Here is a 19,328-nt window from a genome sequence, read left to right as displayed (position 1 = left end):
CTACTCCACAGGGATGTTCTGAGGATAAATTCATTAAAGATTGTGAGGCACACAGACACTGAGATTATGGGGGGCATAAATACCTCAGATGGGTAGTAGATAGAAGTTACCTTTTACTTTCTAATTTTTCCAGTTCCTCTCGTTGTTGTCTCTCAAATTCTAGTCTAATTTAAAAAAATGGGGAAAAGGAGTGTCATTTATTGAAAATTACAAAACAGAAATAAAGCATGGTACATTTTACATCATGGTGTCTGTTTTAAAAGTTTACGTTAATATTGTGGCCTGGCAAGTTTTATAATAGCTTAATATGCTCTATAAGAATTGAAAACATTTCCTTAAATATGGCCACCAATTAGATTCTGTGCTGCTGGGCACTTGTATGGAAGCTGAAAAGTAAATGAATTTCTGGGAAGAAACTATTTAAATAGTAAAGTTAAACAAGACAGATAAAGGATTAGCACAGCCTCTGCAAGTTAACTATATGCAGACATGGCAATCAATATATAGAAATTGAGTTTCTCTACCTTAGACAGATTGGTCCTTTTACAGGGAATAGACTGCCACAGGAGGTAGAGAGAAACAAAGTGATCAATTAAGAAAGGAACTGATAGAAAAAAAGGCAAGAGAAAAGCAGTGAAGAATATTTTAAAGCCAACAACCTATCTACAAAATTAGCTTTTTAAAAAAAGCAAACGCTCAGACCATTAGTTTTGCTTTCTGACATTTGTTAGGTTCTTTAAGCAACAGTCAATCACATTGTAACTCTAAACTAAACAGCTATTCACATAAATTAAACAGTTATTTTTCCTAAGCATGCTTTTCATATGCCAATGATTGTTATTCAACTTTCATATTCCTTTGGCTTATTAACTGGGCACAAATTTGAGAAAGCTAAAAGGTATTTGAATTTCAAAAGGACCTAAATGGAGCATGAAAGCTATTTTTTCTCCAAAAAAGCAAATAATCATAGTAATTCAGTCGCTCTAATACAGCTAACAAAAAGAACATCAGGCCGACATAAAATGAAACATGGTATAAAACCCCATTTCAGGGCATCAAAATATTTGGATTAACAGGGTTTTTGGTAACTGAGGGTGTTGTTGGTATTTTTAACACTGCTGGGAATATTATGTAACATTAGAAGTGTCAGGTGCCTGAAGCTCTTGAACAGAAGTCTTTCCCTCTTCCCCCCCCCCACACACTATTTAAATCTAAATAAAATAAAACATTGGTTAAGAGTCTCATGCCCAGGAGCATCACCTACATTTTTATAAGAAATATTTTCATATTAAGGACTCAGTTAACAATATTAGTATAAATACATAACATATGCTTTTATTTAATATTATTTTCTGCAAATAGTACAACTGTCCACCACAGAAAGGGAAAAAGAAGTATTGTATGGGGCAGGTGCAATTAGAAGATGGAATATACGGTAAGCATTTACTGTTTATATTTAAATAAAAAGCTAAAAAACTGGATTTCTTGTACTCTAGGCACTCCTATCAATCAGTTTAAATACAGTAGAAATCAACAACAAACCGCACAATACTCCATACACATAACTTTATGACTGTGAAACGAATTATAACAAATCCCACTTTCTGTAGGTATCAACCCATAGGCTACGATTTAGTCACGGAGGTCGCAGAAGTCACGGATTCTGTGATTTCCAGCGACCTCCGTGACTTCAGCCTGAGGTGGTCGGGAGCTCCAGGGTCCCCCCTGCCTCAAGTGGGGGGAAGGGAGCTGCAGGGTATCCCCGGTGCCTCTGGTGGGGCTCCCAAACCCCTGGCCACTGCGGGCGGTGGGGGAACCCCAGCTGCTGGAGGGGGTACACCTGAGCCCCCAGCAGAGGACCCCCGAGCCTCTGGCCACCGCAGGCAGTGGGGGAATCCCCGAATCACCAGCCACCGCAGACAGCGGGGGAATTCCCCGAGCCCCTGGTCACTGCGGGCCACCCTGCAGCTCCTGGCCAACATGGGAGGCAGGGGCACCTCACAGCTCCTGGCCCCGACGGGCAGTGGGGGACCCCTGGAGCTGAGGGCGGCATGGGTAACTCGTAGCCCCCAGCTGCTGCAGGCAGCTCCTAGCCCCTGCGCAGCTGGCCTGCTTCAGGCAGTGTGGGGACCCGCAGATCCCTATTTTGTCAGGTATATTTTTAGTAAAAGTCACGGACAGTTCACGGCTTCCATGAATTTTTCTTTTTTGCCCGTGACCTGTCCGCGACTTTTACTAAAAATATCCATGACAAAAATCTTAGCCTTAATCATCCCTCATCCTCAAAAGCTCCATTAAAGAGAATAAGCATGCCCTAAACGTCAACAGGTTTGAGTTACTGTAGGCCAACATGAGGAATAGAATCCTCACAAAGATTATCTCACCAATAAGCCACTTGTGTTCACCTCAAGGGGATGTCTACCTAGTGTGCCTCTGCTGATCTCAACTTCAGTAGTATGGTACAGGAAGAGAAGAGGTCTCTCCAGAAGACAGACCTTAAGCTACTTAGCACTTTATAGGTCAATGCCAACACCCAGAACTCCATCCATAAACACACAAGAAGCCAGAGCAGATCATGAAACACTGGCTGTATATGATCGTGATGGAACACTTCACTTAGGCATGTTGCCATATTCTGCTCTAGTTTTAGCTCAGAAATGGGGTTAAATACAGCACAATGCTGCAGTCTAGTGTCAGGGTAATAAAAAGCATGAATTACAACAGTGTAGTCTGTAACAGAAAGAAAGGATGCAACCTCTTCAAAAAATGAAAGTGAAAAGTTGCCTTGGGTACCAATAAAAAGTGACCATCCAACAAGAACCAGGAATATAACCAGACTATCGGATTGCGGACACAGGTAATACAGTGGGGAAGCGTGCCTGCCAGATACTGAGAGACATAAATTTGTTATCTTTCTCATTGCCTTCCTCCATTTCACCTCTGTTTTACCAGGACTGGTAAACCTCAGACAGTTAACTCCCAGTCACACTAACACCTCAACCAGACATGGGAAAGGAACTCAACCGCACTGTCGGGGTCATACTACATACAGCTAGTAAACTGCATACTAAAAACAACAACACCACAACCATATGCTTCCTTATTGGTGGACTCATATACATATTATTCAAAGGAGAGGACAAAAGTGGACTTTGGGGAACTTCATACAAGAGCAGCCTATAGGTAGAAGAGCAGTTCCTCTCTGGACCAAGCCCACCTAAAGCAATACTATCAACTCTTATCAAGATCAAAAGCATGTCAAAATAACTTCGTTGTCAATAGTATCAAAGACAGCTAAGAGATCTAATACCAGCATGAATACTTGGAGCCAGGTGTAAACTGGTATACTGGTGATTTCAATGGAGCTAGGCTGATTTAAATCAGCTGAATATCTGGCATTTGATTTTCATGTATCACTAAGTAGTAGTTAGTACCCAGACAAGGGTCAGAGAATTCTGAGGCATCTACCTACTGTGACTTATCTTGCAACAAACTTGTCAGTAATCCTTACCACAAGGAGTTGTGATGGTTTCTTGAGCATAGGTCATACCAAAGACTCTTAAATGCATCAGATTGCCAGCTTCTCTCAAAAGGAAATGTTGACAATTTCCATCAATACAAGGGTAAGCATTTCCCTGCTGGCCTTCAGCAACTAGTAAAGACATGGATTCATGTTCTCCCAACACTTTCAGTACCTGAGAGTGCCACTGATTAAAACTCAAGCAGAGATGAGGTAACGTTTGCCTCCTCGTGACAAAGATGCACCAAGTTTGGCCTGAATCAGAATGCAGTTTAACCATAAAACAATTTCCTTTCAACAGAAAGTACTCAAATCACCACTCAGGTGGACACAGCCAGGATTCACCAAGCCGTCTACAACCCAAAACAAAACTGAGAATTTTGCAAAATCCTTCCTAGAGACAAAGAACCTCTACTTGCCTTCCCACACAACTACTGCATAAGAGTTTTTAAATTCTTTATGAGTTGATCAGTTTCCCTCCGAGCCTTCCATCATTGTTCTAGCTCTCATCATCTCCTTCCTCTTTCAGTTGTTGCAGGCCATCTGTGAACCAGACGACTCTGAAGGGAAAGCCAGAGAGGGCAGTGTATATAGGCCACCTCATCAATGGTTAAGGATAAAAGAGTACTATAGAATTGCAAACCATCAACTCAGTGATCCATCAGAGGAAAAGCTTTCTCCCTCAGAGCCCTTCAAAAATGCTCTGACTCTATTAATTTCCCAAGAGAGACCAACGAAAAGGTCAGCTGAAGTTTATATGATTTATAGCTATTTGTTTCCACATCCTCTATTATTTGTTGGTAGCATTTGGAGTGTGTTAGGTGAAACTAAACTACTAAAATCAGCTTCAAATGCATAGAAAGTATATTAAAAAAAAAAAAAAAAAAAAAAATTTCAGCACTACCATCATGTCACTATCAATTTTACATGCATAAGCACAGTAACTTGCTTTTTTTCTTCATTTTTCTTCTTCAGTGAAAAAATCCTTACATTTCCTTAACATACATTAGTTATTAAAATCATGAGTAGTGTAATCAAAATGAAGAAATTCTACATTAACTTTAAAATAAGGATTAAAAGCTGCCTTTGTTCTTTTGCACAATTCCAACACTGGAATTTAATCTGATTTATTTGGAGTTAAATGGACATCATTATCCCTGAAAAAAATAAGACTTTCAGTACATGCTGCAGAGTAAATTAAGTCAATTCTTACTAGCACAATACTCCAATAGCTTAATTTAGGCAGCACAACGTGTACTGTTATTGATGCACAACTATGTAGGCAAGACTGAGTGCTGGTAAGACTACAAAGATGTTACAATACTAGTTTAGCACCCCAATTTATATGCTTAATTAAAAAAAGCTAAATCTATGGCAAGATCAAGGTTTCCTCATAAGTGGTTTTAAAGTTATAGTAAAATGTAACTTACACAAGATTCTCAAGTGAAAGCTTCAACATAAATCTATTAGCAAAAGCTCTCTTTTATCCATAGCTTATTAGCTGAAGTAGTGTTGAATGACACCGGATAAGAGACGAAGGGTGAAAATAAGCAGAACAAAACATTTTGGACATTAAACCAAAATTTTATTTAATGTGGCACTACATTTTACAGATCGACAACAAGAGTAAAACTAGCCCTGCCTGAAGGCATCATAACCGAACAAAAAGAATCCCTACAAAATTCCTTAGGGAACTGCATTATTATACAAAAGGTTATCTCTTCATGAGGCACACAAAATTCTCACTGTATGAAAACAGCAGAGAAAGACCCATTTACATAGAAAACATGTAGAAAGTACAGCAATCTCCAGTAATCAGTCAACATTTAGCAACAGTTACCACACAGTGTATCTACGATAATGCAATTACAGCCTGTTTTGGATGGACTAATCTGTCTCAAGTAACACTGTTGGCAATTGTTGAGCTTTTGAAAAGTAACCACTAATTCAGACTACATTACTGTCACACTAGTAAACCTAGACAAAGTTCTGGCTCTGCTACAGAAAAAACCTAATTGGAAAGAGTTTTTTTTTTTTTATAATGCAATATGGTAATTCTCAGTTTTAAATATACATAATACATTCAATTATGTTAATCCTTAATGCCACAAAAGATGACAATTGCCTTCATAATAATGCACCAAATTTGCAATTGTTACCTGTTTTGCACCTTTGGTTTGTCTTATTGTCCAGTTTAGCTGCAGTATCAATGCTATTATGAAATGTCATGCCAATGCACCGAACACTTCAGCAGTAAAATAACTGCAATGTTGACAAGGGGCAGGTCTACACTACCCCCCGGATTGGCGGGTAGTGATCGATCGGGGATCGATTTTATCGTGTAGACGCAATAAATCGATCCCCGATCGCTCTGCAGTCGACTCCGGAACTCCCACCGCGGCGAGAGGTGGAAGCGGAGTCGACGGGGGAGCGGCAGCGGTCGACTCGCCGCCATCCTCACGGCCAGGTAAATCAACCTAAGATACGCCGACTTCAGCTACGCTATTCGCATAGCTGAAGTTGCGTGTCTTAGGTCGACCCCCTCCCCCCCACTAGTGTAGACCTAGCTAAGGTACGATTTTAAAAAAATAGCAATTTACATCTTTCATCTCTTCTGTTCACTGAGGAAATAGAAGTTATTCCCCATCTTAATATTTTCCCCTTACTCTTTTATATCTTCTTTGTATATTATATCCCATTCTTCTTTTGTATTTTCTTATTGTATCTTTTCTCTACTTCTCCCTTCCACTTTCCTTTTCTTACTTTCTATGTATTCTTCTCTACCTATTTCATTCCTTTATTTTGTTACCCTGTTCACGTCACTCCCAAGCTTTTATTCTTTAAAAGGTAGCTAATCCCCCACTCCCAAACTACCTTTTATTCTCTCATACAAAGATCAACTGACACACGTTCATTCAGTAGCCTTGGTTCTAGAGGGGTATAGCTTACAGAAGGGCTCGAGCTGCTTCCGAGCTGAAGGAGGACTTGCAGATAGCCTTCAAAGACCCACATTTACGCACGAGTCTTCTGAAGTAGAAAAAAAAATAATGGATGTACACTTACTGCATCCAGGTATTTATTGCAAAACTTGATTGTCAACTGAGAATAAAACAAGTGCTGTTACAAGTGCATAAAGGAACCTAGTACAGTAGAATTTCAGAGTTAAGAACATCAGAGTTACAAACTGACTGGTCAAGCACACATCTCATTTTGAGCCGGAAGTACACACTCAGGCAGCAGCAGATACCAAAAAAACCCAAACAAAAGCAAATACTGTACAGTTCTATGTTAAACATAAACTAGTAAAACAAAGGCAGAGTTTAAAAAAAGTTTTGACAAGGTATAAGGAAACTGTTTCTGTGCTTGTTTCATTTAAATTAAGATGGTTAAAAGCAGCATTTTTTCTTCTGCATAGTAAAGTTTCAAAGCTGCATTAAGTCAGTGTTCACTTGTAAACTTTGGAAAGAACCATAACGTTTTGTTCAGCGTTACGAACATTTCAGAGTTATGATCTCCATTCCCAAGATGTTCGTAACTCTGAGGTTCTACTGTATGCGCATATACAGTAATTCTGATAAGCATTAGGATGCAAGGGCACATTCTGAAGACACATCAGGAGCAGGAAAGCAAATAATCTTATCTGCATTAATAGCCACTAAAATTTAACAAGCTGGCTATTCAAAGCTCTTTAGACTACCTTGCTGAATTTATATGGCGTGAGACTCTAAAAAGCAAAGAGTTTACATTTAAAGCTGTGTTTCCACCTAGAGAAGAAAGAGAAAGGTAGGACTTATTGTCCACCCTATTCCAATTCCACCTGCTCCTTAAATTAGGATACAGAATATCAACCTGCTTTGAAAGCAGAGCTGGTTAAACTAGCTCGAGCAAAGTGTTTTAAGATCAACTTCAGGTCGTTACAAATTTTATTAGAATCTAGGGCTGTCAATTAATCGCAGTTAACGCCCCCCGTCCGCCCTGTTCTCACTCCCCTGTCCTCCCAGACTCTCCTTCTGCTCTAAAGGACTTGTAGACTCTAAAGTGTTACATTGTTTTATTATGTAAAAATAATAATTCTAAATTTGTAAATTCAACTTTCATGATAAAGAGATTGCACTAGAGTACTTGTATGAGGTTAACTGAAAAATACTATTTCTTTTATCCTTTTTACAGCACAAATATTTGTAATAAAAATAATATAAAGTGAGCACTGTACACTTTGTATTCTGTGTTGTAATTCAAATCAATGCATTTGAAAATGTAGAAAACATCCAGAAATATTTAAATAAATGGCATTCTATTATTGTTTAACAGTGTGATTAAAACTGCAATTAAGCGCGATTAATTTTTTTAATCGCTTGACAGCCCTATTAGAATCCAAATGTTTTTTTAAAAAACTACTTGCTGCTTTAGACAGAATCCGAGAGAGAGCAATATAATCTTAAAATGAAACCTCCTATGGCACGGGTACTTCACAGGGTCCAGGGGATGACCTCCAAATTGCTCTCAGAAATAGGAACCCAGCTTCATTAGTGGGGCAAGCAATATGCAACTCTGAATTTATAAGCTATCACAGAAAATGAGAACAGAAACCCACAGGCTCTTCTGCCATTGATTGTCCAAGAGACCGGACCTTACCAGCTGTTTATTGCAATCTATAGAAACTGTAAAGTTAGCTACCAGCCCTTATGTTATAAATTGCTGAACCCGAGAAAGACCATGAAAGTAACAGGCCTTGTAGAAATCAATCGAAGATGGAAGGCAAAAGAGCACTTCAAATCACTCCTATCCAGATAGTGGGATAGAGACAAGAGAGATTTGGATCCATATAAAATTTCAAACCTTTAAATTTTAATATGAACTACATTTATGAACCCACAGAGAACTTCATCTCTCACTGCTTCACACTTCTGTATCTTCAACGTGTTGCTTTGGAAAAGTATTCCCAAATGTTAGTATTACACTAATTGCATCTTTACAACATAAAAAGTTTAGAACTCTTTTAAATTAAAATAATGTTTTATTTTATCTACTAATGTGAATTTTTAGTACTTATTTCTTGTGAAAATGACTGTTAGAACTGGATAGATGAAGGCATAAAAGATGGTAAAGGAAGTTTTGATTCTTAAATGAATATTGAGGTCTCTCTGCCTCTTTAGCTGTAACCTGCAAGAGCGTTAAAAACACAAAGTCTCCTAAATGTATGAATGTGGGAAATTAAAACATGCCTCTAGGTCCTTCTTCCCTATGGAGGAAGAGGGCAAAAAATAATTGCAGCATAGGAGACAACCAGGGACATGACATATTTGATCTTCAGGGATAATTTTTACCCTGTAAGCTGAAAAAACTACATAGAGAAAGAGCACAACAAGGAGGGTAAATATCTTTGGGGGGTTTTAAAAGATTTTTAAATAAATTCTTAAAAATATACAATATTCATCTTCACAGTGCCCATTTAAATCAAAGGTAACCTAAGATGCCAATCTCATCTTGACATCATAATATGATCTGTGTAGATTGGAAATATTTTTTGGACACAGACTTCATGACATGAGTGCCATTAACTTACACTGACATATTGTTTTGATGCTACATCTTCTCCTACAGTCTTCCCATTAGCATCAATATTAAATTGTGATAAAGTTTATAGAAAGTAACTACAGTGGATAATCTCAGTTGCAAATCATCATACAAGGATTGGTCAACAATAAGGCTAATTAGCTTTCACACGTGTGGGAATCGGCCTTACAAGCATGCAGATATATTTTCAAGCAGGATGACTAGCTCAGATGGAGAGCTATTGGATGTTCCTCATCCTGTCAATTTCATAACCTCCATATCTCCTTATCAATGCTGAGTCTGCAATGGTGGATTTTGCAGTGGAATCAAAACTTTGCCTCATAATTGTGGTGCAGAATCTAAGTTTGCATAAAAAGGGTAAGCATACATTTTATACACAAAAAATCTATGTTAAAAAATTAAGCTTGCACAGTCAAGGAAATGCAAGAATTAAGATTTTCTGTGTGACCTTAATTTGGCCTCCTTTTGTTTACGCATTATGATACAGACTTTAATTACATGATCAGATATTATTTTATTCCCAGGCAACCTTAATTCTGGGATTTCTTAACTTTTGAGTGCTTGATTTACAAACTTAATAATGTTCTTTTAACAATTTGTGTACAATTAGCTAGATTTTTAAAACAGCAAACTGAAAATCAAACAAATTCATTGTGCGGCATCATACAGACACCACAAGGGTCAGCAGCATTGGAACCCTTAAATCCACTACATGCTTGAGCTACTGGAATAACAGACAGCAGTAGTAGATTGTCATCCTTTGTGCAGAGCAGAACTAGAGGGGGAAGAAATACACACTTTGCCATTAGGTTTTTTAAGTATTTGCTGACAGCAGAGGAATTGTGAGACGCAGAAACCTTGGGTTCCATTCCTGGTTATGGTAGGGAAATGCTGCAGTGGGCAAAGATGATTCTGCTCGTTACCTGCAAACTTGACCCCTTCTACTCCATCCCCTCCAAACTTTCCTTGTCCCAGTATTGTCTCTTTCTCAGGCTGGCTCCTTGTCCTAGTCCAATTCTCCTCACCTTGGCAGGCCCCATCTCCACTCCTCATGCTTCTCATCTCAGACCAAGCCTCATTGCCCAGCCTGTCCTAATCTTCATCCCTGGACTCCCTGTTCCAGTTGTTCCCCTTGTACCTTGTCCCAGTCTTCTCCCTACTCACAGACCCAGTCTCCTGGCCTAGCCATCCCCAGTTTATACCTACCCCACCCCAGCTCCTTGTCCCCACCCTTCTTACCCAGCCAGTCCCAGTTCCCTGCTTCCTGACTCCTCCTCTGATCGGTTTCTCTCTTCCCCACCCCTTCCCTCATGTTCCTCATTCCCACTGGCTCTGAGTCACAGTCTCCCTCCCTAGGCTCCTCAGCCAAGCTCCGTGCATCGCCATCCCCCAACCTCCTTCCCTCTGCCCTATTTGCTCCTAATCCCAATTTCCCACGTAGCTCCTGCCTCAGCCCCCAGTCTCAGTCACTGTGCCCTGCCAGACGCAGTCACCCCTACCTAGTTCACAATCCCATTCTCCTTGCTTAACCAGTACCAGACTCCACAGACCGCAGCTCCCAGGCCCAGGCCCAAATTTCATCCCCCTTTCCACTCCCCTGCCAGCCTCCAATCCCAGTTTCTCCCATGCCTGAGGCTCCTTGTCCTAATCTACTCAATATTCCACCCCCAGGTCTGACTCTTGTCCCCTCTGCATTCCAATGTGGCAGCTGCCTTCAGCCTAGGTGGCGGGACACTGGGAGCACAAGACAGAGCCTCCTTGCTCTCAGTTTTGGTGCCCAGCCTAGCCCACAACAGCCCAGACCTGCAACAGCAGAGAAAATCCTGCTCAGCCCTAGGCTAGACATATGGACAGAATCCCCAGAGTTTTTAGTGTTTGCCAGACACCTGGCAGTGCTTCAGTTCTGTCAGTTTGTTGATGTTTGGCCTCAGTGACTGAGCAGTTGAAACCTTCAGGATTGCAGCAAGGTGTGCATCAGATAGTTGTGTTCGGTATTTTGACTTGTTTATATTCACTGTGGAAAAAAGTGATGCTGCCTCCCTGGCTGACTCTGCCCGGCAACTAATGATGTTGCCTCCATGGCTGACTCTGCCCGGCAACTAATGATGGTATCTCTGTCCCTCTCCCCCAGCCAACGAGAGCTGCGGGGGCGGCGCCTGCAGCAGATATTGCCGGCAGCGTGGCAGCATGTGTCTCTCCTCCGCGGGCCGCAGTGGGGAGGTTCTTGCACCACAGGTGGCCCGCGGGCCGGGACTTTGAGACCCCTGGTTTATAACTTGGCCAAATTTGGGGAGATTTTCATGGGGATTGGAAAAACCCTAACACAAGGCCACCCCTCTGCCAAATTTTAAGTCCCTACTCTAAAGCACGGAGGCCCTACAGCTTTTCAAGGGAAAAAAATGTCTCCAAATTTTTTTAAGATGGGCACGTTGTCCCAAACCACGTTGTCATAAAGAGCTGAACTGTTTTGGCTGACAGTTTCTAACCAGCATGTAACATATCAGCCCAAACAGCTAAAGTTTGACAAAGCTACAAGTAAATGAATCAGGGTCTTATAATAAGTCTTACAGTGTTGTGCAGCCTCACTAATGGGCAATACTATCAGCCTCGCCTATAATAATTATGCATAATCAATGCAAAAATCCGTGGCACACTGGAAACTGAGCAGTAAATTACATGTCTAAATAATTAATGCAATGGCAACTGTTACTTATTGCACTATTCTTTCTCACATTTATTTCAATAAAAGCCTTCACATTTAATTATTGTGCCTCAATCTCCAATCTGCTACACCAGAGTACTGCAGAATCCACACAGCCTGGTGCAGTTTAGATACAGTACCATGTGCAAACACACACTTTAGGGCTCCTCCCTTTCAAAGTTAGGACGCCCCCTCTCGGTGGCTGCTGGGAGTTTGTAGGCCAGCTGGAAGTTTGTCACGGTGGCCTGACTTGCAGCCACACATTTCCCGTTCCCACTGGAGGACCCAGCACACCACCCATCAGCAGGGATCCCCAGTCCCTGGTTGGTGTATAGTATAGGTCTGTGACCCCCTCAGGGTGTGGAGGTTGAGCAATGAAACAGTCTATAGCCTCAGCCTCCTGGCTGGGACACATAGCCAAAGTCCAGGCTCAGGCCTCCAACGTGTGGGCTGAATTATTATACAGTCTTTGACCTGCAGCCTCCTGGCTGGGCCAAGCAACCGCAGTCTGGGACTCCGGCCCTTTAGATGGGGCAGAGCAACCAAACCGTCTATAGCCCACAGCTTTCTGGCTGGGGCTGGCAACAACCAATCTCAGTCTCAGGCTCCTTTGGGGATGTGGGCTAAGCGACCAATAGTCACTGTCTCGGGCAGCTTGGCCTAACGTTTTGTGCCCGGACAACCGCTGGGTATGGGGTAGGGTAGGGGGACCTGGGCCCACCCTGCTTCACTGGGTCCCAGCCCAGGGCCTTAATGGTGGTGGGTGATCCCATCAGCAAGGAAACAGGCGATTGCTACCTCGCATCCCATCAGCACAACCGGACCAAAGTCTTGTTTCCCACAGCTACTTCCTACCAGTTTCTGTTGGTGCCGCTCAGTCACTCCCGGACTCAGGATCAGGCAGCCCTTCCTCTGATCTCTCCCTGGGTCTTCTGTTCCCTGGGGCAGTGGGTTACCAGTCTTCTCTGCTACCAGTCCTGGACATCTCTGAGGGCTCATCTCTGTGAGAGATATCTGCCTCCTTCCCTGGTACAGTGCCAACTGAGCTGCAGGGCCCTACTCTTTTACTTCCTGCACCACCCCTGCACTTCCTGTGAGTGGGGTGAGGTTAGCTGAGCTTCCCAAGGGAAATTAACCCCCTCTGGACTGGAGGGAGGCTACTCTGCCTCACTACACACACTATATGAACAGGTGAAGATTATACCAGTAACTGGTGAATGAGGGAGCATGGCTGCCTTTTGTAATAAAGGTTCATAATTAAGAAAACTTTCTACGTTCTTGGTTGCTTCTGGATGCTAAGAAAGTAGCTGTAGCCTAGGGCACTCTTTTCTATCTGCACCTGGCTAGACATCTATGAACTCTACAGGTAACATATTGACCTTGCTACAATAAGAGGAGGTTACTTATTGTAACTGAAGGTTCTTCAAGATGTGTGGTTCCTATTTGGATTCCAGACATGGGTGCGCATGTGCCGGAGCCAGAACTGTTCAGCTGTACTTTCTCTTGACCCGCACGTGCTTCTTCTGCATGTCTGTGTCCAAGGCTATAAGAGGCCATGAGGGTCCACACCAGTCCAGTATCTCTCTTAATCGCAAGTAATGAAGTCCACAGCAGTGGGGATGGAGGGCAGATATTGGAATCCAAGTAGGGACCACACATAATCTCCAGTTACAGTAAGTAATCTCTTCTTCTTCGAGTGATGGTTCCTATATGGATTCTAGATGTGGGAGAGTGGTGAGCAGTGCTCAGTGTGGAGGTGGGTGCATGGACTTGCGTGAAGTCACAGTCTGCAGGATGGCTCGGCCAACAGTCGCATCCACCGCCGCCGCTGCTGCGATGGCATAGTGAGCGCTAAAGGTATGGACAGAGCTCCAGGTGGGAGAGGAGGCGTGAGAAAGGGTGTAGCATTCCACAATGCAATGGGAGATACATTTAGAGACGCATTGCAAGGAGAGGGCCTGGCTCCTGCAGCATTCCATGATGGTGATGAAGAGCCTGGGTGAAGCCCGGAAGACATGGGTGCGTTGCAGGTAGAAGGCCAGTGCCCGGCAGACTTACAGAGAATGCAGCGTTTTCACCCTGGGGGAGGTGTGCCGTTTGGGGTAGAAGATCGGAAGGAGGATGCTTTGGCTGAGGAGGAATGGAGAGATCACCTTGGGGAGAAATTTGAGGTGCAGGCATAGGGAGACTTCATCTTTGTGGAAGACGGTGTGCGGGAGTTCAATCATCATAGCCTCCAGCTCGCTAATGCGCCGCAGTGACTGCCACCAAGATCATCTTCATAGAGAGATGGGTGAGGGAGCAGGTTGCGAAGGCCTCAAAGGGTAATTTAGTGAGGGCAGAGAGGATGATGTTCAGGTCCTCAGAGAGGGTAGGTTTATGTACCAGTAGAAAGGCCTTGACCAGGCCTTTAAGGAAGTGAACGGTGGCCAGGTGAGTGAAGACAGAGGAACCGTCCACAGCAGGGAGGAAGGCACTGAGTGCTGCCAGATGGACCCGGCTGGAGAAGTGGGTGAGGGTGAGCTTAAGTTGGAGAAGATAGTCTAGGAGGAAGGGAATGGAGATGAAGTCCAGAGGGTAATGGCAACGGTGCACCCAGGCGGTGAAGTGCTTCCATTTCGCCTGATAACAGGTTTTGGTCAATGGTCTCCTGCTGTGCACGAGAATGTCGTGCACTGGAATGGAGCATGCTCTATCTACACGCATGCCCAATCAAAATACCAAGCCGTGAGGTGGAGTGGAATGGAGCTGGGATGCCACAGGCATCCCTGCGCCTGAGTGAGGAGGTCTCAGTGGGGAGTCTTAATATAGTTCACTGGACCAAATATCTCCTCTGATGCTGCCTCTGAAGCGATGGTAGTGGCACTCATTGTGGCAGATAGGGGTGTGGGTCATGGGGTTACCTTAAGTTTAAGTGGCCAACAGTGATGGCAAACAACTTGCCTTCCCTTTTGGTAGAGGGCTTTAAAACCTGGGCTTACTTGGGGTTTTTTTTTTTTTTCCTTTTTCTTTTTAATCAAAGTTGGGGTTAGGTTTATTTCCAATTTCCTCCTCCTCCTTATTCTGGGTGACACGAGGATTTTCCTTCCCCTGGGATTTGCACCCCCCTGAGCTCTCGATTCAACGTATTCACCAGCAATTTGTGCAGCCTCTAAAACTATGGTAGGTTGTTGGGGGTTTTTTGTCACAGATGGCTGCTTTTATCTCATCTGTAACTACACATAACTAAGGCGATGATCATGTCACAGAGGTCATAAAATCTGTGACTTCCAGAGACCTCTGTGACATTTTCTGCCCAAGAATGAAGCTTCCAGATGGACCCCGTGCAGCTCCCTGCCCCCGCCCTGGTGGGGGGACCCTGCAGCTGTCTAGCCGTGGCGGGGGGACCTCCTGGGGCTCCCAGCCACTGCAGGGGGCAAGGGGACCCCGCAGCAGCCCAGGCCCTGTGGGAACCCAGAGCTCTCACTCACCACAGGTGGAGGGGGAACCCCCCAGAGCTGCTCAGCCGCTGCGTGGGGAGACCCCAGAGCTCCCACTCACTGCAGCGGTGGGGGACTCCAAGCCCCAGCAGCAGTGGGTGTTGAACCTGCCTCCCCATTTTGTCATGGATATTTTTAGTGAAAGTCAGGGACAGAGGCTTCCGTGAGTTTCTGTTTATTGCCCTTGAGCTGTCCATGGACTGTTACTAAAAATATCTATGACAAAATCTTAGCCTTACCTATAACAATTGCTCCAGGGCCATCAGATCAAACAGTTTTTCATAATTACCTTCAACCCCAGCCCCCATTATCCATTTTCTCAGAAAACTACATATTTGATGCACATATTTAACATGAGTGATATTGTCAAACATTTTGAGATTTCTTTACTTCAGGGGTAATCTTAAACCTTCTCAATATATTTTCTTTAAATTCCATATACACCTTAGCATCACCCTCCTCCATATCATTAAAAACTTGTCTGGCTTTCCCAGTTAATCTGGTTAAGAGGATAGGCATCTTCTTATCCTCTGGGATTTGTGCATCCCACACAGTTTTTCAAAGGTGGACAGGTACTCTTCAATGCAATTAGTCTCTTTATTAACTGGGCAGACTTTCTCCTATCCCTGATGCTGGGGGGGGAGGGGGAAAAGGGAGGGGGAGGAGAATATACTCACCTGCTGAGGAAGCTCCTTTTGGTGTTCCAGTATTCTGAGTTGAAAAGTGTGAGGTTCCAGCTGCCTTTTGTGTGCCCTGGAATTTTCTTTTTATGGGATATTCCCCTCTCCTTACATAACTATTCCAGCTCTTTTCTGTCAAGACCATCATATGACTGTGATTCATTCATTATGACTAATGTATAACCTTTAAAGCTCTCAATACTAAGTTTACACTTTTATCAGAGCTAGGTTATAATCTCTAAACCCAACTGACCTGTTGCATGTGAATCCTGCTAAGAATACATGAGTGTCAAGCTGTCTGGAGTGGCTCACAAGCATGAGTACCAACCTTAGGACAGACTGTTAAGAAGTAGGGCACAAACTCCAAATTGGTTGTGAACTCTATACTTAGATTTCACCAACTAAATATCAAGTGTGAACTCCTAAATCACTACAACAACCTTAACATGGAGTGCACTTGGCTACTCTGATCTATCTTGCCACTCAGGCACGCTTGCTATTGTGACAGATGGTCCCTTACACCAAATATCACAACAATATTCAGGTTACTCCCAGTCCCAAAGGACCAGTCACTTACCGCAGGTCAATTGCACCCTAGATCTTTCACCAAAGACAAAGCTTGTAGCCAATCCTACAATAAACTAACTAAAGATTTATTTCTTTTCTTAGCTAACAAGAGTTAATTACAAGATTAAAGCAGGTAAACACACACACAAATGAGTTACAGTCTTAGGCTCCAAAAAGCAATAGAAAAGTAATAGCTGCAATACGCTAGCTTGATACGTCCTCCAGGGCTAAGCCAGGCCAAGCACTAGGGAACTCTTGCTTATGTTTAGCAGTCTTCACCCCTCAGAGTTCAAGCAGCATAGGGATGCACAGGATCCTTCTTGTCAGGTATTTTTATTCCCTTCCCCCAGAGTTCAAGCTGATGGGATGAGTCCACCTGCTTGTCTCCTCTTCATAGGTGTGGGGGAGCAATCAACAAAGTCTTTGTTCTCTGATGTTTCATAATGGCTCATTAGCTTTCAGTGGGCCTTCTTGGTGGGCAGAACATAATACCTTCCATAGGAAGCCAGCATTTCTACACTAATTAATGCTCCTTTCTTGTTTGATGACTCACATAATTACAGAGGACTACAATGCAAACATTTAACATAACCTTAAAACATGGGGTATACTGATGTTATAAGCAAAATTAATACACACAGCATCCTACAAGCATTTCATAAAATCTAAACACTAAACCCATTTTTATAAACTTAACATCTATTGAACAATACCAACACGCCAGACTGGTTTTCAGCTATGCATTTGTCAGTGTTCAGTGAAGCCTAGGGCCTTGGCATGAGCTGGCACCTGGTCTGCCAGCGTCACAGTGTTCTTTGGGGAAAACTGTTTAGACTTTGTTCCTGAAAATTACTGAGTATATTAATAGTTCAAATACACTATTCAACTTGTGTAATTTCAAAGGAAGTGGGAGGCCCAAGTGGTTTGAAGACCTTATAGAGAAGACAGGGGTGATCTGCCCAAAATTCCATGCCACAGAATACAATCTGGTCTATGCCAGAAGTATTTTATGAGGTCAGAGAAGGAATCCTGTCTGGCAGGCATGTTTTGGCAGCATCTGGAGATGCAGTGAACTCCTCCAGGGATAGAAAAATCATTCCCAACCCTCCCATCACATACTTTTCCATACTACAAAACTGTACCCTAAGTTTGATGACTGTGAGTGAGACAACCTTGAACACAATTTGTCTGGTCTACATTGACTAGCAAGTTGTGGTCAATACCATGAGATATAACTCCATTGTTCATAGCAGTGTTCAAACAGGATAATAGTCTGGAAAAGGCACGGAGAAGCAGAATTATAACAAGGGGCTCTCCAATAACCTCCCCACTCCCTTTACAAGAAATAATCTTAAGAGCAGTCAGTAGTAGTTTTTTAGATCAATCTGTTTTGGGAGGCTGGGGAAAACTTCCACTTTTTAAGAATTCTTTTTCACCTCCCTCAGAAAAGATAAATGTGAAATTTATGAGCAACCAGTTCAGTGTCTTGAGTTCTCCGTGGGTAACTTTCTGGCAAGAGAGCAATAATCACGTGTGTGTCAAGGAAACCAAACAACATTTTTATACATGAGCTACAGAATTGAATGCATTATTTAAACTGAAGTTATCACTAAATGTCCTATCCTGCAAATCAGGGAGACATGGAGAATGACTCCATAGTTAAGAGTTAGATACAATGGAGGACAAACAACCCATTATTCAGGTGTGTAATTCAATTTAGAGTAAAATTTACCAAAGTGACTTCAAAATTTAACCCTCCGTATCCAAACACCATTACAACTCTTTAGAGAACAATTTTCTTTGTAACATTTCAGTAAAATATTTACTAGGTTTTTTAGAGGAAGTGTCTATTCCTTTTTTGGACTATCCTGTTTCCTCAAATTTCTGAGAGTTATTCTAATTAAAAATAATTGCCATGATTTCCAAACTTCTCTTTTATTCCCTCACACTCTTGGATAACAGTAGACACATGCCACTTTCGACATTTTAAAATTAAACACATTCTTGTCCCCCTTACTTGGGGTAACCTATGTTACACCAGAACTAGCCAACAGAACTGTCAAGTTACATCAGCTACTTCTGCCTTCAGATGCTGCCAACCTGCCTCCCTAGCCGCATTGCTCAGAGACCATGGGGAACCAAGGAGACAAATGAGGCAGCAGGCAGTATGGGGATTGGCTCCTGGGAGGGTGATGGGGGAGCAGACAGGTGAGCCAAATGAGAACGGCTTTGGAGAGCTGTAGGTTAGCAGGGATGTATGCAGGGGTTGTGGGGAGATGGGGGGGGGGGAGAGAGAGCGCGCGAGCATGAGAAGGCTTGCATCAATGCATGGGGTGCAAGAGGCAGAGGGAAGCCCAGTGTCTGTGCATCACAGTATTGGTGTTTGAAGAATAAACTCTTCTCCTGATGGAGAAGCTGATGCCTACATGCAGAATCATGGGATACCCTCCCACCCTAAGCTCCCCAAAACAGCTGAATCAAAATCCCCTTCCCCTAAACCTCCCAATCACCCCCTCTCAGGTCCCTTAGAGCACCAGACAGCAGCACTACGGGAATTGGGGACCGGGGGGTGGGGGTTGAAAGAGATGAGCAGACATGCAGAGGGGACATGAGGCATGGGAGAAAGGAGGCGGGGGCGGGGGGGGAGGATGGGGCTTGAGCTGGGAGATCCAGAGAGGGAAAAATGAAGAAGACATCTCTACCTGCAGCACAAATCCCTACTCCCTCTAGTTCTATACTGGGGTTAAAGTAAGGGGTAAAGATGTAAAGCAGTGGATCCTTCTCCTTTCCCTGGCCTGTGTAAA

At 43.1% G+C, this 19,328-nt stretch overlaps 1 protein-coding gene across 1 annotated transcript in view; it reads right to left on the bottom strand.

Annotated features, from left to right (window-relative positions):
- KIF16B (kinesin family member 16B) overlaps nucleotides 1-19,328 on the bottom strand; it is a 191,809-nt gene that overhangs the window by 84,860 nt on the left and 87,621 nt on the right. Inside the window, exon 17 of the mRNA XM_065401493.1 lies at nucleotides 111-164. Coding sequence (XP_065257565.1) covers nucleotides 111-164 — 54 coding nt within the window. The remainder of the gene's footprint in view (nucleotides 1-110; nucleotides 165-19,328) is intronic.

The sequence above is a fragment of the Emys orbicularis genome, chromosome 3 (genome assembly GCF_028017835.1).
Source record: "Emys orbicularis isolate rEmyOrb1 chromosome 3, rEmyOrb1.hap1, whole genome shotgun sequence".
Classification (NCBI taxonomy): domain Eukaryota; kingdom Metazoa; phylum Chordata; order Testudines; family Emydidae; genus Emys; species Emys orbicularis.
Note: the sequence above shows the minus strand (reverse complement) of the source record. Positions and strands in the feature narration are given on the sequence as shown.